General features: G+C 35.9%; 1 protein-coding gene across 3 annotated transcripts in view; it reads left to right on the top strand.

Annotated features, from left to right (window-relative positions):
- SLC25A26 (solute carrier family 25 member 26) overlaps nucleotides 1–17,327 on the top strand; it is a 174,264-nt gene that overhangs the window by 100,713 nt on the left and 56,224 nt on the right. For 2 of the 3 annotated variants that reach the window (XM_074198786.1, XM_074198784.1), the window contains exon 6: nucleotides 16,677–16,721. The exons of the other annotated variant lie outside the window; for it this stretch is intronic. In XM_074198786.1, the coding sequence (XP_074054887.1) occupies nucleotides 16,677–16,721 (45 nt within the window). The remainder of the gene's footprint in view (nucleotides 1–16,676; nucleotides 16,722–17,327) is intronic. 3 annotated transcript variants of the gene reach the window in all.

Below are 17,327 nucleotides of genomic sequence, written 5' to 3'. Positions count from 1 at the left end.
AATGAGCATTAACTCGAGATCCTGCATCATCCTGGTAACTCTCCAAAGTATCAGTCTTCATCCTACCATGTGGCCCCCTGAACTGAGCCCCTTGCCTGATAGGTGGTAAGTCAAGGCAGGAGACAGCTGAGACTGCAGGCATGGCAAGCCCATCAGAAACCTAGGCATCTTGGCATGCTGTCTGAGATCTCATACACCAACAGAAGCCCCAGATCCTTTCTGGACAGACCATTGGGGAACTGCCACATTCCCCATTTTATACAGTTTTTTATCTAGATATAAGACTTCACTTTTATGCCTGTTAAATTTCATCTGCCTTTATTTTGTCTCATTTTTTGTTTGCCTTGGTCTTTTTTTTTTTTTTTTTTTTGAATCCTTTCTTTGGAAACCTGAGGCTTTGACAAGATCATCTCAGTCTGTCTGGTACCTTCACTGTGTACTTAGAATTCATTTGAACTGTGTGATGGAGGTGGTTTAGTTTAGTTACCTCCCAGCCCAGTGTCAGGACCTTACGCCAGCAGAAGTTCTTACCCCTTCTTGAGACTGAGAAGGTGCCACAACATGAAGAGCTCTGGGCTTGGAGCAACTGCCCTGGGCCTCAGAGCATCATAGTGCTGACCACAGGGTGCTTGGGAGGTCTGAATGAAGTAATGTTTGTAAAGTGTTTATTCAGTCTCTAAGGCAGAGGAGGACCTATAGAAATGACATTCACCTCCTGGTAAAAATCTACTAACATCCTCTTTTGCATATTTCCCTAGGTCACCTTGTTTAGCCATCTCTAGAACCCTTCATCACATTGTCCTTGTTCCCTTTTTACATATGTACATCATACGTGGATGAAGACTATAAATCATAAACTTTATGAAGTCTATAAACTTTGCAAAAACTGCCATTTTTCAATCTTCAGGACTAATTTTTGTGGCAGTAGGGGAGCAATGAGATTAAGAGGCTTGCCCAGGGCCACACAGCTAGGTAATTATTAAGTGTCTGAGGTCGGATTTGAACTCAGGTCCTCCTGACCCAGGCTGGTGCTCTATCCACTGTACCACCTAGCTGTCGCATCTCAAGACTTTTAATTAAAGTTTGTACTCATTAAATATTTTGTTGAATTATTGAAAAATGTTTCATGAATCTACCTTGATATTGGAAATAGATACACACTAAGATACATAAAAAAGCATTTTAAAAAGTTTCAGATTTTTTTTTTGATACCAAATAAATGGTTTTCTTAGTTTAAGGTAATAGAATTATGCTTTTATTGCCTGGAAAGACCCATCTTATTCAAGTCTTAAAATTAAGTAGAAACCTGATTTTTCTCAGTCTTCTTGTATCCATAATCTTTAAGTTCTCACTTGGTACATAATATGAGTTGGTTAATTAACCAGAATAATAAATTGAGTCAAGCCCCAATGATTTTTGTATCTTGGCTCCTGAGATATGTGAATTTTGAGGAAATGTCATTGGACCACAATAGAAAAGATTGTTTCTCAGGGAGCTGGCTGTAACTTTTCTTGGCTATTTTGAGCCCCCAAGTCAGGGGTCCTTGCTCACAGACCTTGCGGACTCTCCCTAAGCTGCTCATCCATATATTGATTCAGAGGCTCTGTACTCAGCCTCTTTGTTTTTGTCCACAGGCCTTCAGATGCTCTTTGCCAATGGGCCCTTTGACCTATGGTTTTCTGACCCACAGGTTTAACAGGTTTCTTTGATTACATTTGAGAGTAGGCTATATTTGCATTTTATTCCTGTTTATCACTTTTAATCTTCTAATTGAGGGACACAAAATATCTTACAGTGGTTTTGTTGCTTGTGGTGAGAAAGAAGCTCCTCTCCATATGGGCAATGTGACCTTGTGTCCTATATTCTTTGCCTTAGTCCTGAGTGTGCTATGAGATACTGCATTGGAGAATATGGTCACCTCAGAGTTAGGAACCTCCCTTACAGCTCTAGTGCAGATTAGCTCCATGTTTTAGGGCAAGTCTTGCCCTACTTACCTTCCTTTCTTTTGAAATAAGAGTGAATGCAAAAGCTAAAAAAAAAATGGTTCTGAAATGAGAAGTGAGCTCCCTCTTTCTCTGTCTCTTTTTCTCTCTCTCTTTTTTAGTTTTTCTATTTAAGGCAATGGGGTTAAGAGTGACTTGCCCAAGGCCACACAGCTAGGTAATTATTAAGTGTCTGAGGCCGGATTTGAACTCAGGTTGTCCTAACTCCAGGGCTGGTGCTCTATGTACTGTGCCAGCTAACTGCCCCTGAGGGTGATCTCTCACTTTGGGCCCAATTCTATAAATTTCTTCCTTGTCTAGAAACTCTTAGAACCTGACTACCCACAGGAACACTTGCTTTTTCGGTCTCTATCCTTCTCTCATCTGGTCCTGTCTTTGTTCCTATTTTTGTATCTTCCTTTCCTCTTCTGTTCTTTAATTTTTCATTCTCCTTTCCCTTCCATCCTGCAGACTGGGTATTGTTTCCCTTGGGTTGTGCTTGGCCTGTCTAGTACCAAGATCACCAACCCCTTGTCACAGACTTTGAGATATTCTGTAGATGTGTAACTCCTTATTTCATATACCTTTGTGATGGAACAGTCTTAACAAATATTGTAAGGATTGGCAGTATTTACATTTTTTTCTTTCTGTTCTTTCAGGGCTTTAAAAACAGTTCAGAGGCACTATAAATACATATTGCTTAAGAAACAGAAAATCCGGGAAAAATAAGTCTTTTTCAGAGGCTAGTTGAAATATTAGGTGGGGCAAAAATAGAATAGTTTAAATATTAATTTGGGGGGGTTGAAGAAGATAATTTTTTCTCTTCCTTTTTTTCTTTTAAATGAAACCATGAGACAGTAGTGAATAAAAGAATTCAGGAAAGATGGTGGAATAAGGCATGAAATACTGGGCTCTCCAAATTTCTCCCACAAACAAGACAGAACATCACCACAAAGTGAATTTTGAGTGGCAGAGATAATTAAAAGTCAGGGTAGAAATGTTGTCCTTCTAAGACAGCTTGGGAGGACCTGAAGACAAACCAGACTCTAGAGGCAGAGGTTTGGCTGGATTGAAGTGGTGCAAACCTCTCCAAGCCAACTTTGCTGAATCAACAAACAAGGGGTGGGGGGAGCAGGGTGGAGGCATCAGACTCAGCTTCAGGAACTTTAACCTTTCCAACAGTTTGGGGGTGGGATGCCAGGTCTGGTAGTGTTGACCAGTTGTGGTCCTGGGCTGTGGCTGTGGGTGAGAAGGAGCCAGCTCATGCCTGGTCAGTGCAGTAGCAGAGGGTCAGGGACTTGCAGAGGAGAGAGCTGAAATTTGCAGCTATAGGAAAGCGAGTATAGGCAATGACAGCATGGCTCGGGGCCCTCAGAGAAAAGTGCCTAGAGTCAGGCTCCAGACAGAACTCAGAGAACTACAGTGTGAAAAACCTGAAAAGCCTGAGATGTCATATACCATAACCGTGGAACTAGAACCTGACCATAATAATGAGCCACTAAAAATGTAAGAAGAAGAAGAACAACAACAACAACTACAAGAAGGGGAAGGGGAAGGAAGAAGACGTGCGGGAGCTTAAAAAGAACTTTAAAATAAAATAAGAAAGGTTGAGGGGCAAATTAGGGGAAAATATAATAAATAAAAAAATTGTGAAAAGCTAACCAATTTGAAAAAGGGATCTTATGACAGAAGGAAGAAAATAACTCTTGAAAAAGCAGACTTGGCCAAGGGGAAGTTAATTGCTAAGACACCAAGAAATAATAAAACAAATCAAAAGAAAGACAAACAGAAAATGTGAAACATCTCATTAGAAAAAAACTGATTTAGAGAACAGATTAAGGAGAGTTATTGGACTACCTAACAGTTAAGATAAAAAAGTCTAGATATGATATTACAAGAAAATATTGAGGAAAACTGCTCTGAAGGTCTGGAACAAATGGGTAAAATATAAACAGAAGAAAAATTCATTTATCATAACCTGATAAAGATCCCAAACTGAAAACTGACATCATAAGCAAGTTTTGAAGTTCTCAGGTTAAGGAGAAAATATTACAAACAATAAGGAAAAAAATTAAATACTATAGAACTACAGTCAGAATATCTAGCAACTTCTTCATTAAAATACTGTAGAACTTGAAACATTATATTTCAAATTGCCAAGGAGCTGAAATGGCAACCAAAAAAAAAAATCTTACTTAGCAAAACTGAATATTTATCCTGAATGGAAAAAAAATTAATGAATCCAAAGGCTTTCAGACACTTGTGACAAAAAAAAAGAGTCAACAGAAATTTTGACATGAGATCAACAAGAAACATAAAGTAAGCATCAAAGATCAATTATAAGGAACTCAATTAGGCCAAACTATTTACTTCTTATATGGGGAAATGTTATCTAAATTCTAGAGAGTGTTAGGTCATTTGAAAGAGCATATATAGATGAAAAGCTTGAGGTATCATGGAATGATTCTAAAAAAAATTGAGTAGGAAGAGATTAAATGGAATAATTATCTCATATAAATTGAATCATAACTGGAAGAATTGTTGCATAGAAGTAGGTGGGGTTGGGGGTCTGATATTGATGAAATCTTATGCTCAATGAAACTGGGTAAAAGGGGGAACAATATATAAAAACAGAAGGGATATAAAAATTTATAAAGATATGAAGGGTGAGGGAGGGTAAAGTAAAAAGGTTAAAGGGGGTCTTTCTAAATGGTTGTGTTGATCAAGAAGTAGAAGGGGGGGAAGAATAAGAAAGGGCTTCTTGGTCCGTAGGCTAAGGATGGCAGAGTGAGGTGATAAGGGAGGGGGTTCTTAAAAAGGCCACAGATTATCGAGGTAGTAGTTAGAAGTAAGCCATAGATGTGAAAAGGGATAGGGTAAAAAGAGAAGTGGAGACTGATAATAGAACAAATAGGAAGGAGGGAAATATACCACTAGTAATATAGCTTTGAATGTGAGTGAGGCGAACTTATCCATAAAATGTAAATAGATAACAGAATGGGTTCAAAACAGAATCACACAGTACTGTTTACAAGAAACATTTAAAAATAATAGATGCGGGGCGGCTAGGTGGTGCAATGGATAGCATCAGCCCTGGAGTCAGGAGTACCTGGGTTCAAATCCAGCCTCAGTCACTTAATAATTACTTAGCTGTGTGGCCTTGGGCAAGCCACTTAACCCCAGTCCCTTGTAAAAACCTAAAAAAACAGAAATGAAAGCAGCAGATAGAGTTAAAATAAAGGGCTAGAGTAGAATTTATTGTGTACTTCAGCAGAGGCAAAAAAGGTAGCAACCATGCTCTCAGACTGTTAAAAATAAAGTACATTTAATTAAAAGAGAAACATTTTATTAAATTTATAAAAGATAAACTACATTATGATAAATATAATATGCATCAAATGTGACAGTATCTAAATTTTTAAAAGAAAACTTAAATGAATTATATGTGATAGTAGTAAATTAGAGAGTAATACTTGAATGGGGAGGCACTTTAATTTCCCTTTTTTTTGGAATTTAATAAATGTAGAGGAAATAAAAAAAAGGAGTTAGAAAGGTGAATAGAATCTTAGATAAACTAGATATGATAGATATCTGGAGAGAATTAAATGGGAATAGTACATGTTGCCTTTGTAGAAACTGATCATATGTTAGGACATAAAAACTTTAACATTAAATGCAGAAAAGTAGAAATATTAAGTGCATCCTTTTCAGATCAATATGCAATAAAATTATATTCAGTGAAGGACTATAGACACATAAATTAAAAACTAATTGGAGACTAAACAACTGAAAAGAACATGATAGAAACAATCAGTAATTTCATTAAAGAGAAACAATAATGCGACAATATATCAAAACCTATGGGTTGCAACAAGAGTTGTAACCAGAGGAAAATTTATATTTCTGAATGTTTATGTCAACAGTAATTGGTTATGTGATTTAAAAAAAATATAAAAAAAGCAAATTTAACATCAATTAAACACCAAATTGGAAATCTTAAAAATTAGAGATGAGATTAATAAAACTGAATTAATAAATAAAACTAGAAGTCAGTTTTATGAAAAAATCAATATAATACATTAACCATTTGTTACTGGAATTTCCAAAAAAGAGAAAAACTAAATTACTAGTATTAAAAATAAGGATGAATATACTGTGAATGAACATGAAATCAAAGCAGTGATAAGGAGTTAAATATAACAAGTGAATTGGAAGAATATTTACAAAAATATGAACTGCTAGATTAACAGAAGATTCAACTAAAAGTAGGAATAATAATTTTAGCAAAGTAGCAGGATATAAAATAAATCATGTATATCATCAGCATTTCATTTTATCACCAACAAAACCCTATTAAAGCAAGAGAGTGAGAGGTACCCCATTTAGAATAACTGTAAGCAGTAGTAAATACCTAGGAGTATATCTACAAAAACAAGCCCAGAATTTACATGAACACAATTATAAAGAACTTTTTATGCAAATTAAATCAGATTTAAAAATTAGAGATATAGTAATTGTTCAAAGGTTGAGCAGAGCTGATATAATAAAAAATGATAATTTTACATAATCTCTTAAATACCAACTCAATTAAGTTATCAAAAGATTATTTTACTGATCGAGAAAAATAATAATTCATTTAGAAAAACAAATGGTCAAGAATAGCAAAGGAATTCCGGTGGGGGGGGACTGCAAAGCAAGGAGGTTTAACAGTACCAAACCTTAAACTGTGTCATATGACTAATTATCTATAAACTGTTGTACTAGTTAAGAAATAGAAAGGAGATCCAATGGGACCAAGTAGTACATGATTATACTAATCTTGTGTTGGACAAATGTAAAGATTTAAGTTTTAGGGTTAAGAACTCATTAGTTGGTAAAAATTTTTGGGAAACTGAAAAGTAATCTGGTAGAAATTGGGGGTAGACCAATATCTTACTTATACCATTTACCAAGATAAGGTCAAAGTGGATATAAAGGGAAATATCTAAGAAAATAATATATAATATTATATATGTGCATATATTACTGTCATACTTATAAATAAAAGAATGATTTTAAATAACCTAGAGATGGAGTTGTAGAATGGATAATTTTGATTATATTAAATTAAAAAAGGTTTGTACAAAGTGTAGTTAAGATTAGAAGGAAAAGAGAAAATTGGGAGAAAATTTTTAATAGACAGTTTCTCAAATAAAGATAATATCTCAGATATATAAAGAACTTTGTCCAATTTCTAAGAGTACCAGTCATTACCCAACTGATAGTCATGGGGTATAAACAGGCAATTTTTTAAAGAAATCAAAACCAATATAATCATGCAAAGATATTCTCAATTACTATTGATTAAAGAAATAAAAATTAAAATAACTTTGAGATGTTCATCTTACAATTGTCATATTGGCTAAAATGATAGAAGAGAAAAGCTGGAGGGGATGGTGAAAAATTGGAACACTATTTCACTTTTGGTGGGGCTGTGACCTGCTCCACCCATTTTAGAGAGCATTCTGGAATTATATCCACAAAGTAATGAAATTGTTTCCCCTTTGACCCAGTAATACCACAATTAGGTCTGTTTTCCCAAGATGATTAGGGAGAATGGAAAAGAACTTTTATGCTCTAAAATATTTATAGCAATTTAATTGAGGGGATATCTTTCAAGTGGGGAGTGACTAAACAAGTTGTGATACATGATTGTGGTGAAATACTCCTGCTCTATAAGAAATATTCAGGTGCTTGATTTTAGAAAAACATGGAAAGAGGAACATGAAATAGGAATGAGGAATGAAATGAGCAGGACTAAGAGAATGTTGTACAGAGGAACAGCAATATTGTTCTAAGAACAATTTTAAACAACTAAATCATTTTGAATATTGCAAATACTCAAATCAGCTGCAAAGGACCTATGATGGAAGATGTTATCACATCCAGAGAAAGGACTGATAGGTAGAAATTTGTGTTGTATTGTTTTAAATATACATATCCATATATATATGCATATGCATACATATATTTGTGTCTAATGGTAGCTTTCTCTAGGATAGAATGGTAACAAAAGGAGGAAGAAAAGCACAGCAAAGTAGAAAAGAAAACTTTAGAAGGAAGTGCAGAAAAGCAGGGTGGTGTTGAAAATCATATATAAGTATTTCTTTGTTTTGTTTTAGCAACTGAAATGGAAATTCATGGTTTTATATTGAATCCTCTCTTTGTGTACATTGAAATACTCTTTTTTGGTCTTTTTTGTATTTAAGTGAAGATGAATAAAAAAATTAAAAAGTAATGAATAAGAATTCAATAAGAAAAGAAATAGTGGATAGAAAAGAGCAGACTTGTGCTTGTTAATGACTTCAGAGGCTGAGGGAAAGAGTAACTGGTCAGTTGTAGGAGGGACTAAAGTCACATGTAAATTCCATTTTGGATCAACTGTTGGTTTTATGTGTGTGAAAATTGTAGTATCTTGACAAGAATTCTAGTTTCTGTTCAAATGCAGTCTTTTCAATCCTGCACATTTGCTAAGTCTATACATGGAGATAAATCTGAAAGACCTGGATTCAGGTGGGCCTTTGGGCCCATATTGACTGTGTGGCCAAGAGATTTAACTTCTTAGTTCATCTGGCAACTCTGAGATTGTAAGACATGGCTGAATAGACATATGGACATCAGTAGAAGTTTCTACACTGAAAGTTCTGAATACTTACAAAATCACAGACCAAGATGCTCCTCTAGTTGGCTTCCTCATTTACATTGTTTACATCCACAGACTTCAACCTTGAGTCAATTTTTTGATGTCCATGAATTAACTAGATTGCTAATTGAGGAAGTAAACATTTTATTCTTTTCTCTTTTATGTATTATTTATTTTTGCATTAACATATTCAGTTTTGAATTCTCTACCTCCTCCCATCCCCTATTTCTTTTTTCAAAGGCAAATGGTTATAAGAATCTCCCCAAAATTAAGATGTCTGAGTCAATGAAAGAAAATAAAAAATAGGCCAGATCAAATATTCAAAGAAAGGAAACTTCCCTGAACTGAATGGTCTGACTAGAGTTTCAATTGTATTTCTTTTTTTTTATTAAAGAGTTCATTTATTTTGAGTTTTACATTTTTTCCCTGAATCATACTTCCCTTCCCCATCCCCACACCAATTTGTCAGCCTTTACATTTTTTCCATGTTGTACATTGATCCAAATTGAGTGTGATGAGAGAGAAATCATATCGTTAAGGAAGAAACATAAAATATAAGAGATAACAAGATCAGACAATAAGATGTAAGTTTTTTTTTTCTAAATTAAAGGGAATAGTCTTTGAACTTTGTTCAAACTACATAGTTCTTTATCTGGATACAGATGGTATTCTCCATTGAAGACAGTCCCAAATTGTCCTGGATTGTTACACTGATGGAATGAGCAAGTCCATCAAGGTTGACCGTCACCCCCATGTTGCTGTTAGGGTGTACAGTGTTTTTCTGGTTGTGCTTATCTCATTCATCATCAGTTCATGCAAAGCCCTCCAGGCTTTCCTGAATTCCTGTCCCTCCTGGTTTCTTATAGAACAATAGTGTTCCGTGACTGTATGAGATACTCTTCATCATCTCTTCAGGATATAGACCCAGTAGTGGTATTGCTGGATCAAAGGGTATGCACATTTTTTTCAACTGTATTTCTAATAGAGTCACAATCAATATATCACATATTCATTCTTAAAAAAATGAGGCCTATTTTCTCTTTACATTTGGCAGTGTATGTCCTAACTATGTCTGTAACACTTTTTTGTTTCTTTTTTGGATTTTTTGCTTTATTCATTTCATTCATAATAGTTTGTTTTTCCTTTCCAGGATATAATTTTCTCCTAACCACTTTTTAATTATAGATTTTATTTGAGTTTTACCGTTTTTTCCCCCTAATCTTACTTCCCTCCCCCACCCCCACAGAAAGCAATTTGCCAGTCTTTGCATTGTTTCCATGGTATACATTGATCCAAATTGAGTGTGACGAGAGAAAAATCATATCCTTAAGGAAGAAACATAAAGTATAAGAGAAAGCAAGATCAGACAATAAGATATCAGGATTTTTTTCCTAAATTTAAGGTAATAGTCCTTGGTCTTTGTTCAAACTCCACAGTTCTTTCTCTGGATACAGATGGTATTCTCCATTGCAGAGAGCCCCAAATTATCCCTGATTGTTGCACTGATGGAGTGAGCGAGTCCATCAAGGTAGACCATCGTCCACATGTTGCTGTTAGGGTGTACAGTGTTTTTCTCTTAGTCATTTTTTGAAGGAAGTTTTACATTTTCAGTTAATATTTATTCAGGTACTAAAGTTCAGTATTATCAAGTCTTTGGATCAGTCACTCTCTGGGCCTCAGTGTCTTTATTTGTGAAATGAGGAAATTGATCCCTAAGTCCCTTCCATCTTGAAATCAGCAATCTTATAATCACCAGACCCTCAATCTAAGAGGTGGAGAGCAAGGGGCTAACGTGCAGCATTATCCCTTCATGGATGGATATATACATATACATATACATATACATATACACATACATATACATATACATATACAAATATATATATATATATAATTATAGCTGGATAAACTCAGAATGATGGTCTCTGACATCTGTACAACACAGAATGCTGTATAGTGTTAAAAACCACTCATTTTTAGAAGCAAATAGAACTTGAGTACTATCCTCTTTAATCTCCTTTAATGGTTCTCTATCCTCCCTTTCAGCAGTAGCTATAAGTGTTCTCCAGGTTGCTGTCCTCATCCCTCTTCTGTCTTTGTTCTCATTCCCTTCCATAGCTTCATTGTCAACTTTATCCAAATCTCCTTCTCTCCCATAATCTCTTCCCAGAGCTGCCGGCCCCTGTTGGACAGCTCTACCTGTCCTAGTTGGCTAGTTGGAACCAAGAACTCAAAAGTTCCTCCTTTGTCATCCCAGCTTCTTACTTGGTGGTCTTCCTATCTCTTCCTCCCCTCATCTTTCATGTGCAGCTGTCACCATGTCCTCCTATTTCTGTCTCTACAGCATTTCTTTCATCTGACCTCTTCTCTCAGGCCTCTTCTAACTAAGGCCCTTACTTCTGGATGATCTGTGATCTGTAAGTCAGTTAACAAGTACTTATTAAGCTTTTGTAGGAGCTGAGTTCAACTGAGTCTTGAAGCTATGGAAGCCAAGAGGCATGCTAGGAAGTGAGACTGGAAGGTAGATTGTAAAGGTTTCCAAAAATTAGTCAAGCGTTTCTTTTATCTTGGAACAACAGAGAACCACTGACGTACAAATTATAATGGGGAGGAAGGAGATGATATAATCCGATATTTGTTTTAGAACTCTCATTTCCACAGTAGAGGATGACTCATGGAGAGAGACAGGTAAAGTTAATCTTAGAAGGAACATCCTTTATTATAGCTTTTAAGACATGTGAATATTGACTAAGTTCTGGTCTGCATTTAAGACTCTTCATGCCCTGGCCCCTTCCCAGCTCTGCAGTGTTCTTATTCTTTGAATCTCAGATCAATTTTTGTCTTCCACGGAAGGCCTGCCTCCCCACCTTCCTCCCCAAGTTATTAGTGAATTCTGTGACATTGCCTCCAGTCTACTCTGATTAGTATAATTTCATTAGTATCATCATCTTTGTGCTATCTGTTGTTAGACTGTAAGCCCCTTGAGGGCAAGGACTGTTTTTACCTTTTTTTTTTTTTTTTTGGTTTCCCTAGCACTTGACAGAGGGCCTGCCACATAGTAATCCATTTCTCATACAATGGTGGGAGTTAAGTATGCTTTAGAGCAGTTTTTCTGTAAACCTTTCTGGGAAGTCCTTGCCTTATTATCATGCTATACTTGATCAAACTTTATTTTTGGCAACTACTTCTTAAGGAAAGCATTCTTGCACCAGAAAAATGTGTCTCCTTAGAAATGGAATCCACGTCCAGTTTTAGCAGAGTAGTTTTGTTTTTGTTTTGGGTATCTCTGAGATATTGTGAGTGCTGAGCTTAATGTTCCTTCCCTTGTTATTGGTGTCCTGGGTTTTAGCAGCTTTATTTAAACAAACCACCTTAAATCATGTTGGTAAATAGATGAGAAAACAGGGATGCTGTTTTGTAGCATCTGTCACAGGAAAATGGTATGTTGTGCTTCAGAATAGAAGACCTCAGTTCAACTATTTGATTTCTCCATCTATAAAACATCTTAGAGTAACAACTTACATCTGTTTGGGGGCATAAAATCTGGCACTTTGAAGAAATAGAACCGTTATATAACATTGAAGCCGACATGGGAAGAGAACTATCCAACTTGTCTCTAGTCTCTGAAAGTTAGATGAAGGATTTGTTTTAGCTGTAGGACTCTGTTTGCTGGCAGAACATTTTTCACATATGCCTAACACATTTCTATTGCTGTCTCTTCATCCTTGCAAGCATGACCAAGCCTATGATCCTGTGCTGATGTGAATTAGATTTAGGGAACTGTAATAGAGCAGAAATTTCTCTTGGCTTCAGAAGAAGAATGTCTTTCATTCTAGGAATTAAAATGTTAAATTCTTAACCAATTAATTTGTTTTTAGAGGAAAGTACAAAATTGGTGTGGAAATAAGATTATAAGACCATTCAGCATGGTACTTTGGCTTTTATATCTCAGTATACAGGAAAACAAAATCAGAACATTAAAGCTCTGGGTTTCTTTGCTCTAGGGCCTAACCACTTGGGTCATCTCTGAATTTCCCTTGAAGCAATAGGTAGTTTGCAAAGAATTTTAATCTGTTTATCACTGTCAGAAATAAGAGCTTTCCAGAAGGCTTCATTTTTGGAGATTAACTGGACAAGAAGTATAAGTATCTGTCATTCAATCAATAAACATTGAGGAGCTTTACTAGGTATCAGTCACTGTGCTAGTGTTGGCTTTCCAAAGGCAAAAATGAAATGACCCCTGCCTGCAAGGAACTTACTACATTTGAGGGACCAAGCAATATCTATGTAGTTCATTCATTCAATTCTCCTCGTATATGATTGAAAATTGTCCTTAAACTTGGGGGGGGGGGGAGGAAAGGAGAATGAGAAGAGTACTAGCAAAATCGATTCTCCATAACATGCTCAAGGTTAAGTTGAAGGATGGAGGAATGATGATCACTCTTCTCACATCTGGTGTACAGTGAAAAGAGGATTTCCTAGGGTCAAGATCTGACTACCGTTTACCTCTTGAAGGTTGCCTGTCTGGTTTCTAGTGTTTGACAGCATCTCAAAAAGATTCTATTAATATACAGTACACATACTGATGAACTTAGTAGTGATCTTTGCAAGGACTGAAAAACAACCTAGTTCATAACTACCTAGAAAAAATTTGCCAAGTTATGAATACTTTAAATAACATCCTCTGAAATTTTTTGGATTAAGAAAATAGCGAGGGCAGCTAGGTGGTGCAGTGGATAGAGCACCGGCCCTGGAGTCAGTAGGACTTGAGTTCAAATGCGGCCTCAGACATATAATAATTGCCTAGCTGTGTGGCCTTGGGCAAGTCACTTAACCCCACTGCCTTGTAAAATCTAAAACAACAACCACAAACAACAACAAAAAGAAAATAGCAAATTTTGTGATTTATTTCATAGTTTGCATCACTTTAATCAAAAAAGTAATTATGCTAATATGAATTTATTATTTAAATAAAATTTTAACATACGTTATCTTGTTAGCTTTGATTTTTTTATATCACCTATATTTCTCCATATATTTCCAAATTACTTTCCAAATATTGATTCAATATTCATAGATCTTCCAGTTGTACATAAGTGTACCATATTTCCATAGCCTTTCCAATATTGACTATTTCTATATTTTTTCATCTTTGCCAGTTTTTTGACTATGATAATTTTCATATGAGTCTTACAGTAATGGCTTTTATAGATATCTTTGAATACTAAAGTAATGATTTTTGTATTTTCTGGTTTCCTCTTAGGAAATGAAAAATATTAATTTTGAAATGTTCAGTATTAGTGTATTTTCCATTTGGTATTTCACACAAGGTCCTTTTGAGCTATGCAGAGTCTAGACATCTATTAGCTAGGACTATTGATGGGACAATTTGTTGTTGTTAGTAATCTCTGTTTTATTCGTCGTTTGATTAAATATTTGTGAGTGCTGCAGAAGTCTGCTTCTATAGACAACGTTCTTACATAATCTTTTTTTCATTTTTGAAAGGAATAGTTTTTTGTTACCCCAAATTAGTAAGGAAATGTGATCAATGCTCTTTAGTTACAAGAGCCTGATAACAAAGGAGTTTGTTTGACCTTCTTCATGGGCCTCTGAGATGCCTCATGGGATGCAGCATATTGTTCCAGTTGACAAACGCCCTCTGAGATTTCAGTTTGTCAGCTTAGTGTGAGGCAGGGGCATTGATTTCTTCTCACTCCCACTTCCAGTCCTGTCAGGACTGGTGACACAGTTTCTGTGGCAGGTGTCTGTCAAGCTCAGTTTTGTCTCGTAGGCTAATCGAGAGATTCGTATATTAGTCATTACTCACAGCAGAGTAAGGAAAACGGAGAAAATAGGGAAATGTTTTAAATAAGCAAAGTGATTCATCCACCAGAAATTACTTGTATGCATTCATATGCATATTAATGTGACTTGAAATATTATTAGTTCAGTTTTCAAAAGGGATTTCTCTTCATTAGAATCCTTTCAACCAATTATGTAATGGAATTTATTTGCGCATGTGGAAAAATCAGCTCTAGTATTTACATCTACAGGAAGTATTTTCTGGTCTTCCCAACAGCCCTTCCAAAGATACCTCCATTTCTTTTCTTTTTAATGTTTATTTAATGTTTATTTATTCTCATTTTGTATAAATAATTTTTTATACATTAATAAAATATTCTTGTTTAAGAGTAAACAAAATACTTCCTCCCCCCAAAAAATATAGACTCGCTTGAGTGATAAAGTAAAGGGGAAAGAAAAAAAAAATTCAAATTAAAAAAAACTAATAATAATTGTAGGTATGGCCAGGTGGCGCAATGGACAGAGCACTAGCCCTGGATCCAGGAGCACCCGAGCCCATATCCGGCCCTGTCCACCCTTTTGTATATATTGTCTATGCCCTGATTTTTGTCTTTGCACATGAGCTCCTTGGAAGCAAAGACTATCTGTCTATCCATCTGTTGGTCTGACTTTTTATGTTTATATATTATTTGTAAAGTTTGTAAAGCACTGGGCTCATAGCATTGTAAGGTAGGTAATGCTGGCAGGATTATCTCCATTTTGAGATGAAGAAACTGAGACCTGCAGTTTTGAGGTAGTCTGGTCACTTAGATAAGTGATAGAGCCAGGGTTCAAATATATGTCTCTTGACTCACAAGCCAGCATCGCTTAGAGCCTCCTGATGATATTTTTCCATTTTATATAATTTGTAAGATTTCCTCTTCAACATCTTTTTTCAATCAAGAATAGGAGAGTAATACATACATGCATACAAGTACACATACATCAATGGAAATAAAGTTGAACTTGGAAAACAGAGTAATTTGACCTAATAAGGAAACAACTCTACTTGCAGCAAAATAGAAACCAAAGCATTCAAAACATAGAATTATAACTTTCTAGCTGAAGGGACTTTAATCCAACCCTCTCATTTTATAGGTGAGAAAAAGTAGCTCACCCAAGGTCATTTGGGTTCTGTTTGGCATAGCCAGGATTCAGATCCAGTGTTCTTTCCACTGTACCATAATTAAATGTCACTTAAAGAGTTTCTCTGTCCTTTAACCTAGTGAGCAGCCCTTTTACAAACATATCCCTTCCTACAGCTTGCTTTCACTATCTAAAACCTATTTTGGCTCAGGCTCACACAGTAGTATGGAGATATAGGGGTGAATAAAACATTATTTCTGCCCTCAAGGGCTTTTCTATCTCATAGAGGAACTGAAACATGTACTAGTAAATATGATCTAAGATAAAATGTGACACATTCTCTAAAATGGAGCAGTTCAGAAATTCAAACCTCCTTTGGCTGCAGGACAGTGGGACAGATTGAGAGGAAAATGAATCCTCAGATTTCAAATATAAGACTCACAGAATTGTGATGTTCTTTAGAACTTTTCACTTTATAACTTCATGTGAACTTTGTCTAGATATAACCCAACATAAGAATTTTTGTTGTTCGGTCATTTCAGTTAATGTCAGACTCATCGTGATCCCATATGGGAAATTCTTAGGAAAGATTCTGCAGTGGTTTTCCATTTCCTTCTTTAGCTCATTTTACAGATAAGGAAACTGAGGCAAACAGGGTTAAGTGACTTGCCCAGAGCCACCTAACTAGGAAGTGTTTGAGGCCAGATGTGAACCCAGGAAGATGAGTCGTCTTGACTACAGACCTGGTGTTTTGTTCAGTGCACCACCTAGCTGCCACAATATAGGCATAAATAAATTTAAGTTAAATTTGATAATGATACTAAACTCTAGCATACAAAAGTGCTATCATGAGATCTTCCTCCCTCTTGCCTCTGCTTCCTTTGAACTGGCACAGAATAGCCCCCTTTCATTTCCCTTCCTTAAGTTATTGGTAAGTTTAATGGAATTGCTTTGCAGCATGCATTCATCTTTGTTTACAAGTGATGATTTACAATTTACTTGCTCAACCACAATTCCTAATTTATGTACTCTATTAGTCCTGCCAGTCTAATTTGTTTGTTTGATATGATTTTGTCTTTCCATAGATTCCTTTTTCTCTCGTGCAGTTTCCTCTGTGGGAGTCCTTAAAAGTAAGTTGTTAGTGCATTCATTCTTGTTATTTTCTTATTATAAAAAAAGTAATTCTTGTTGTTATTAATTTATTGAATTCCTATGAGAATATCTCTTAAATTATCAAAAACATGGCTGTTTTTAGTCATAAAATATTTCTGTGCCAAGCTGTGAAGACAAAGGCTGGTTCAGATTAGCTAAAAGTGGGGTGTCCATTCTGTTTCTCAGCATCTTAAAAACTCAGTCTCTCTGTGGCAATAGGAAATGAGGGTAGTGTGGGAAATTAATCCACATATGTGCCCAAAATTCTCTGGGTGGGCAATGATTTTGGCTACTCTTTTTAATCCATAATTTTTCCCCTTTTTTGGTCCACACTCACAGAATCTCATAGAGAGTTTGGGGTGAGAAAGAAACACAGCAAGCTCCCCCCCCCCCCCAAATTGCCAATTGGCTATACTTATCTGGTATAACTTTTGTTCACATCTCAAAGAATAGCCGAGGACCCGTGGTCCAGTAAAGCAAGAGTCACAAGGTCAAACCCTGTAGTAGCCAATAGTGTTGGAGGTGATGGGAAATTGGAGAAGTCCTGCCATGCAGAGCCACTGTCCTTGAGACTCTATAAGAAC

Source organism: Macrotis lagotis, chromosome 8, assembly GCF_037893015.1.
Source record: "Macrotis lagotis isolate mMagLag1 chromosome 8, bilby.v1.9.chrom.fasta, whole genome shotgun sequence".
NCBI classification, from domain to species: domain Eukaryota; kingdom Metazoa; phylum Chordata; class Mammalia; order Peramelemorphia; family Peramelidae; genus Macrotis; species Macrotis lagotis.
Note: the sequence above shows the minus strand (reverse complement) of the source record. Positions and strands in the feature narration are given on the sequence as shown.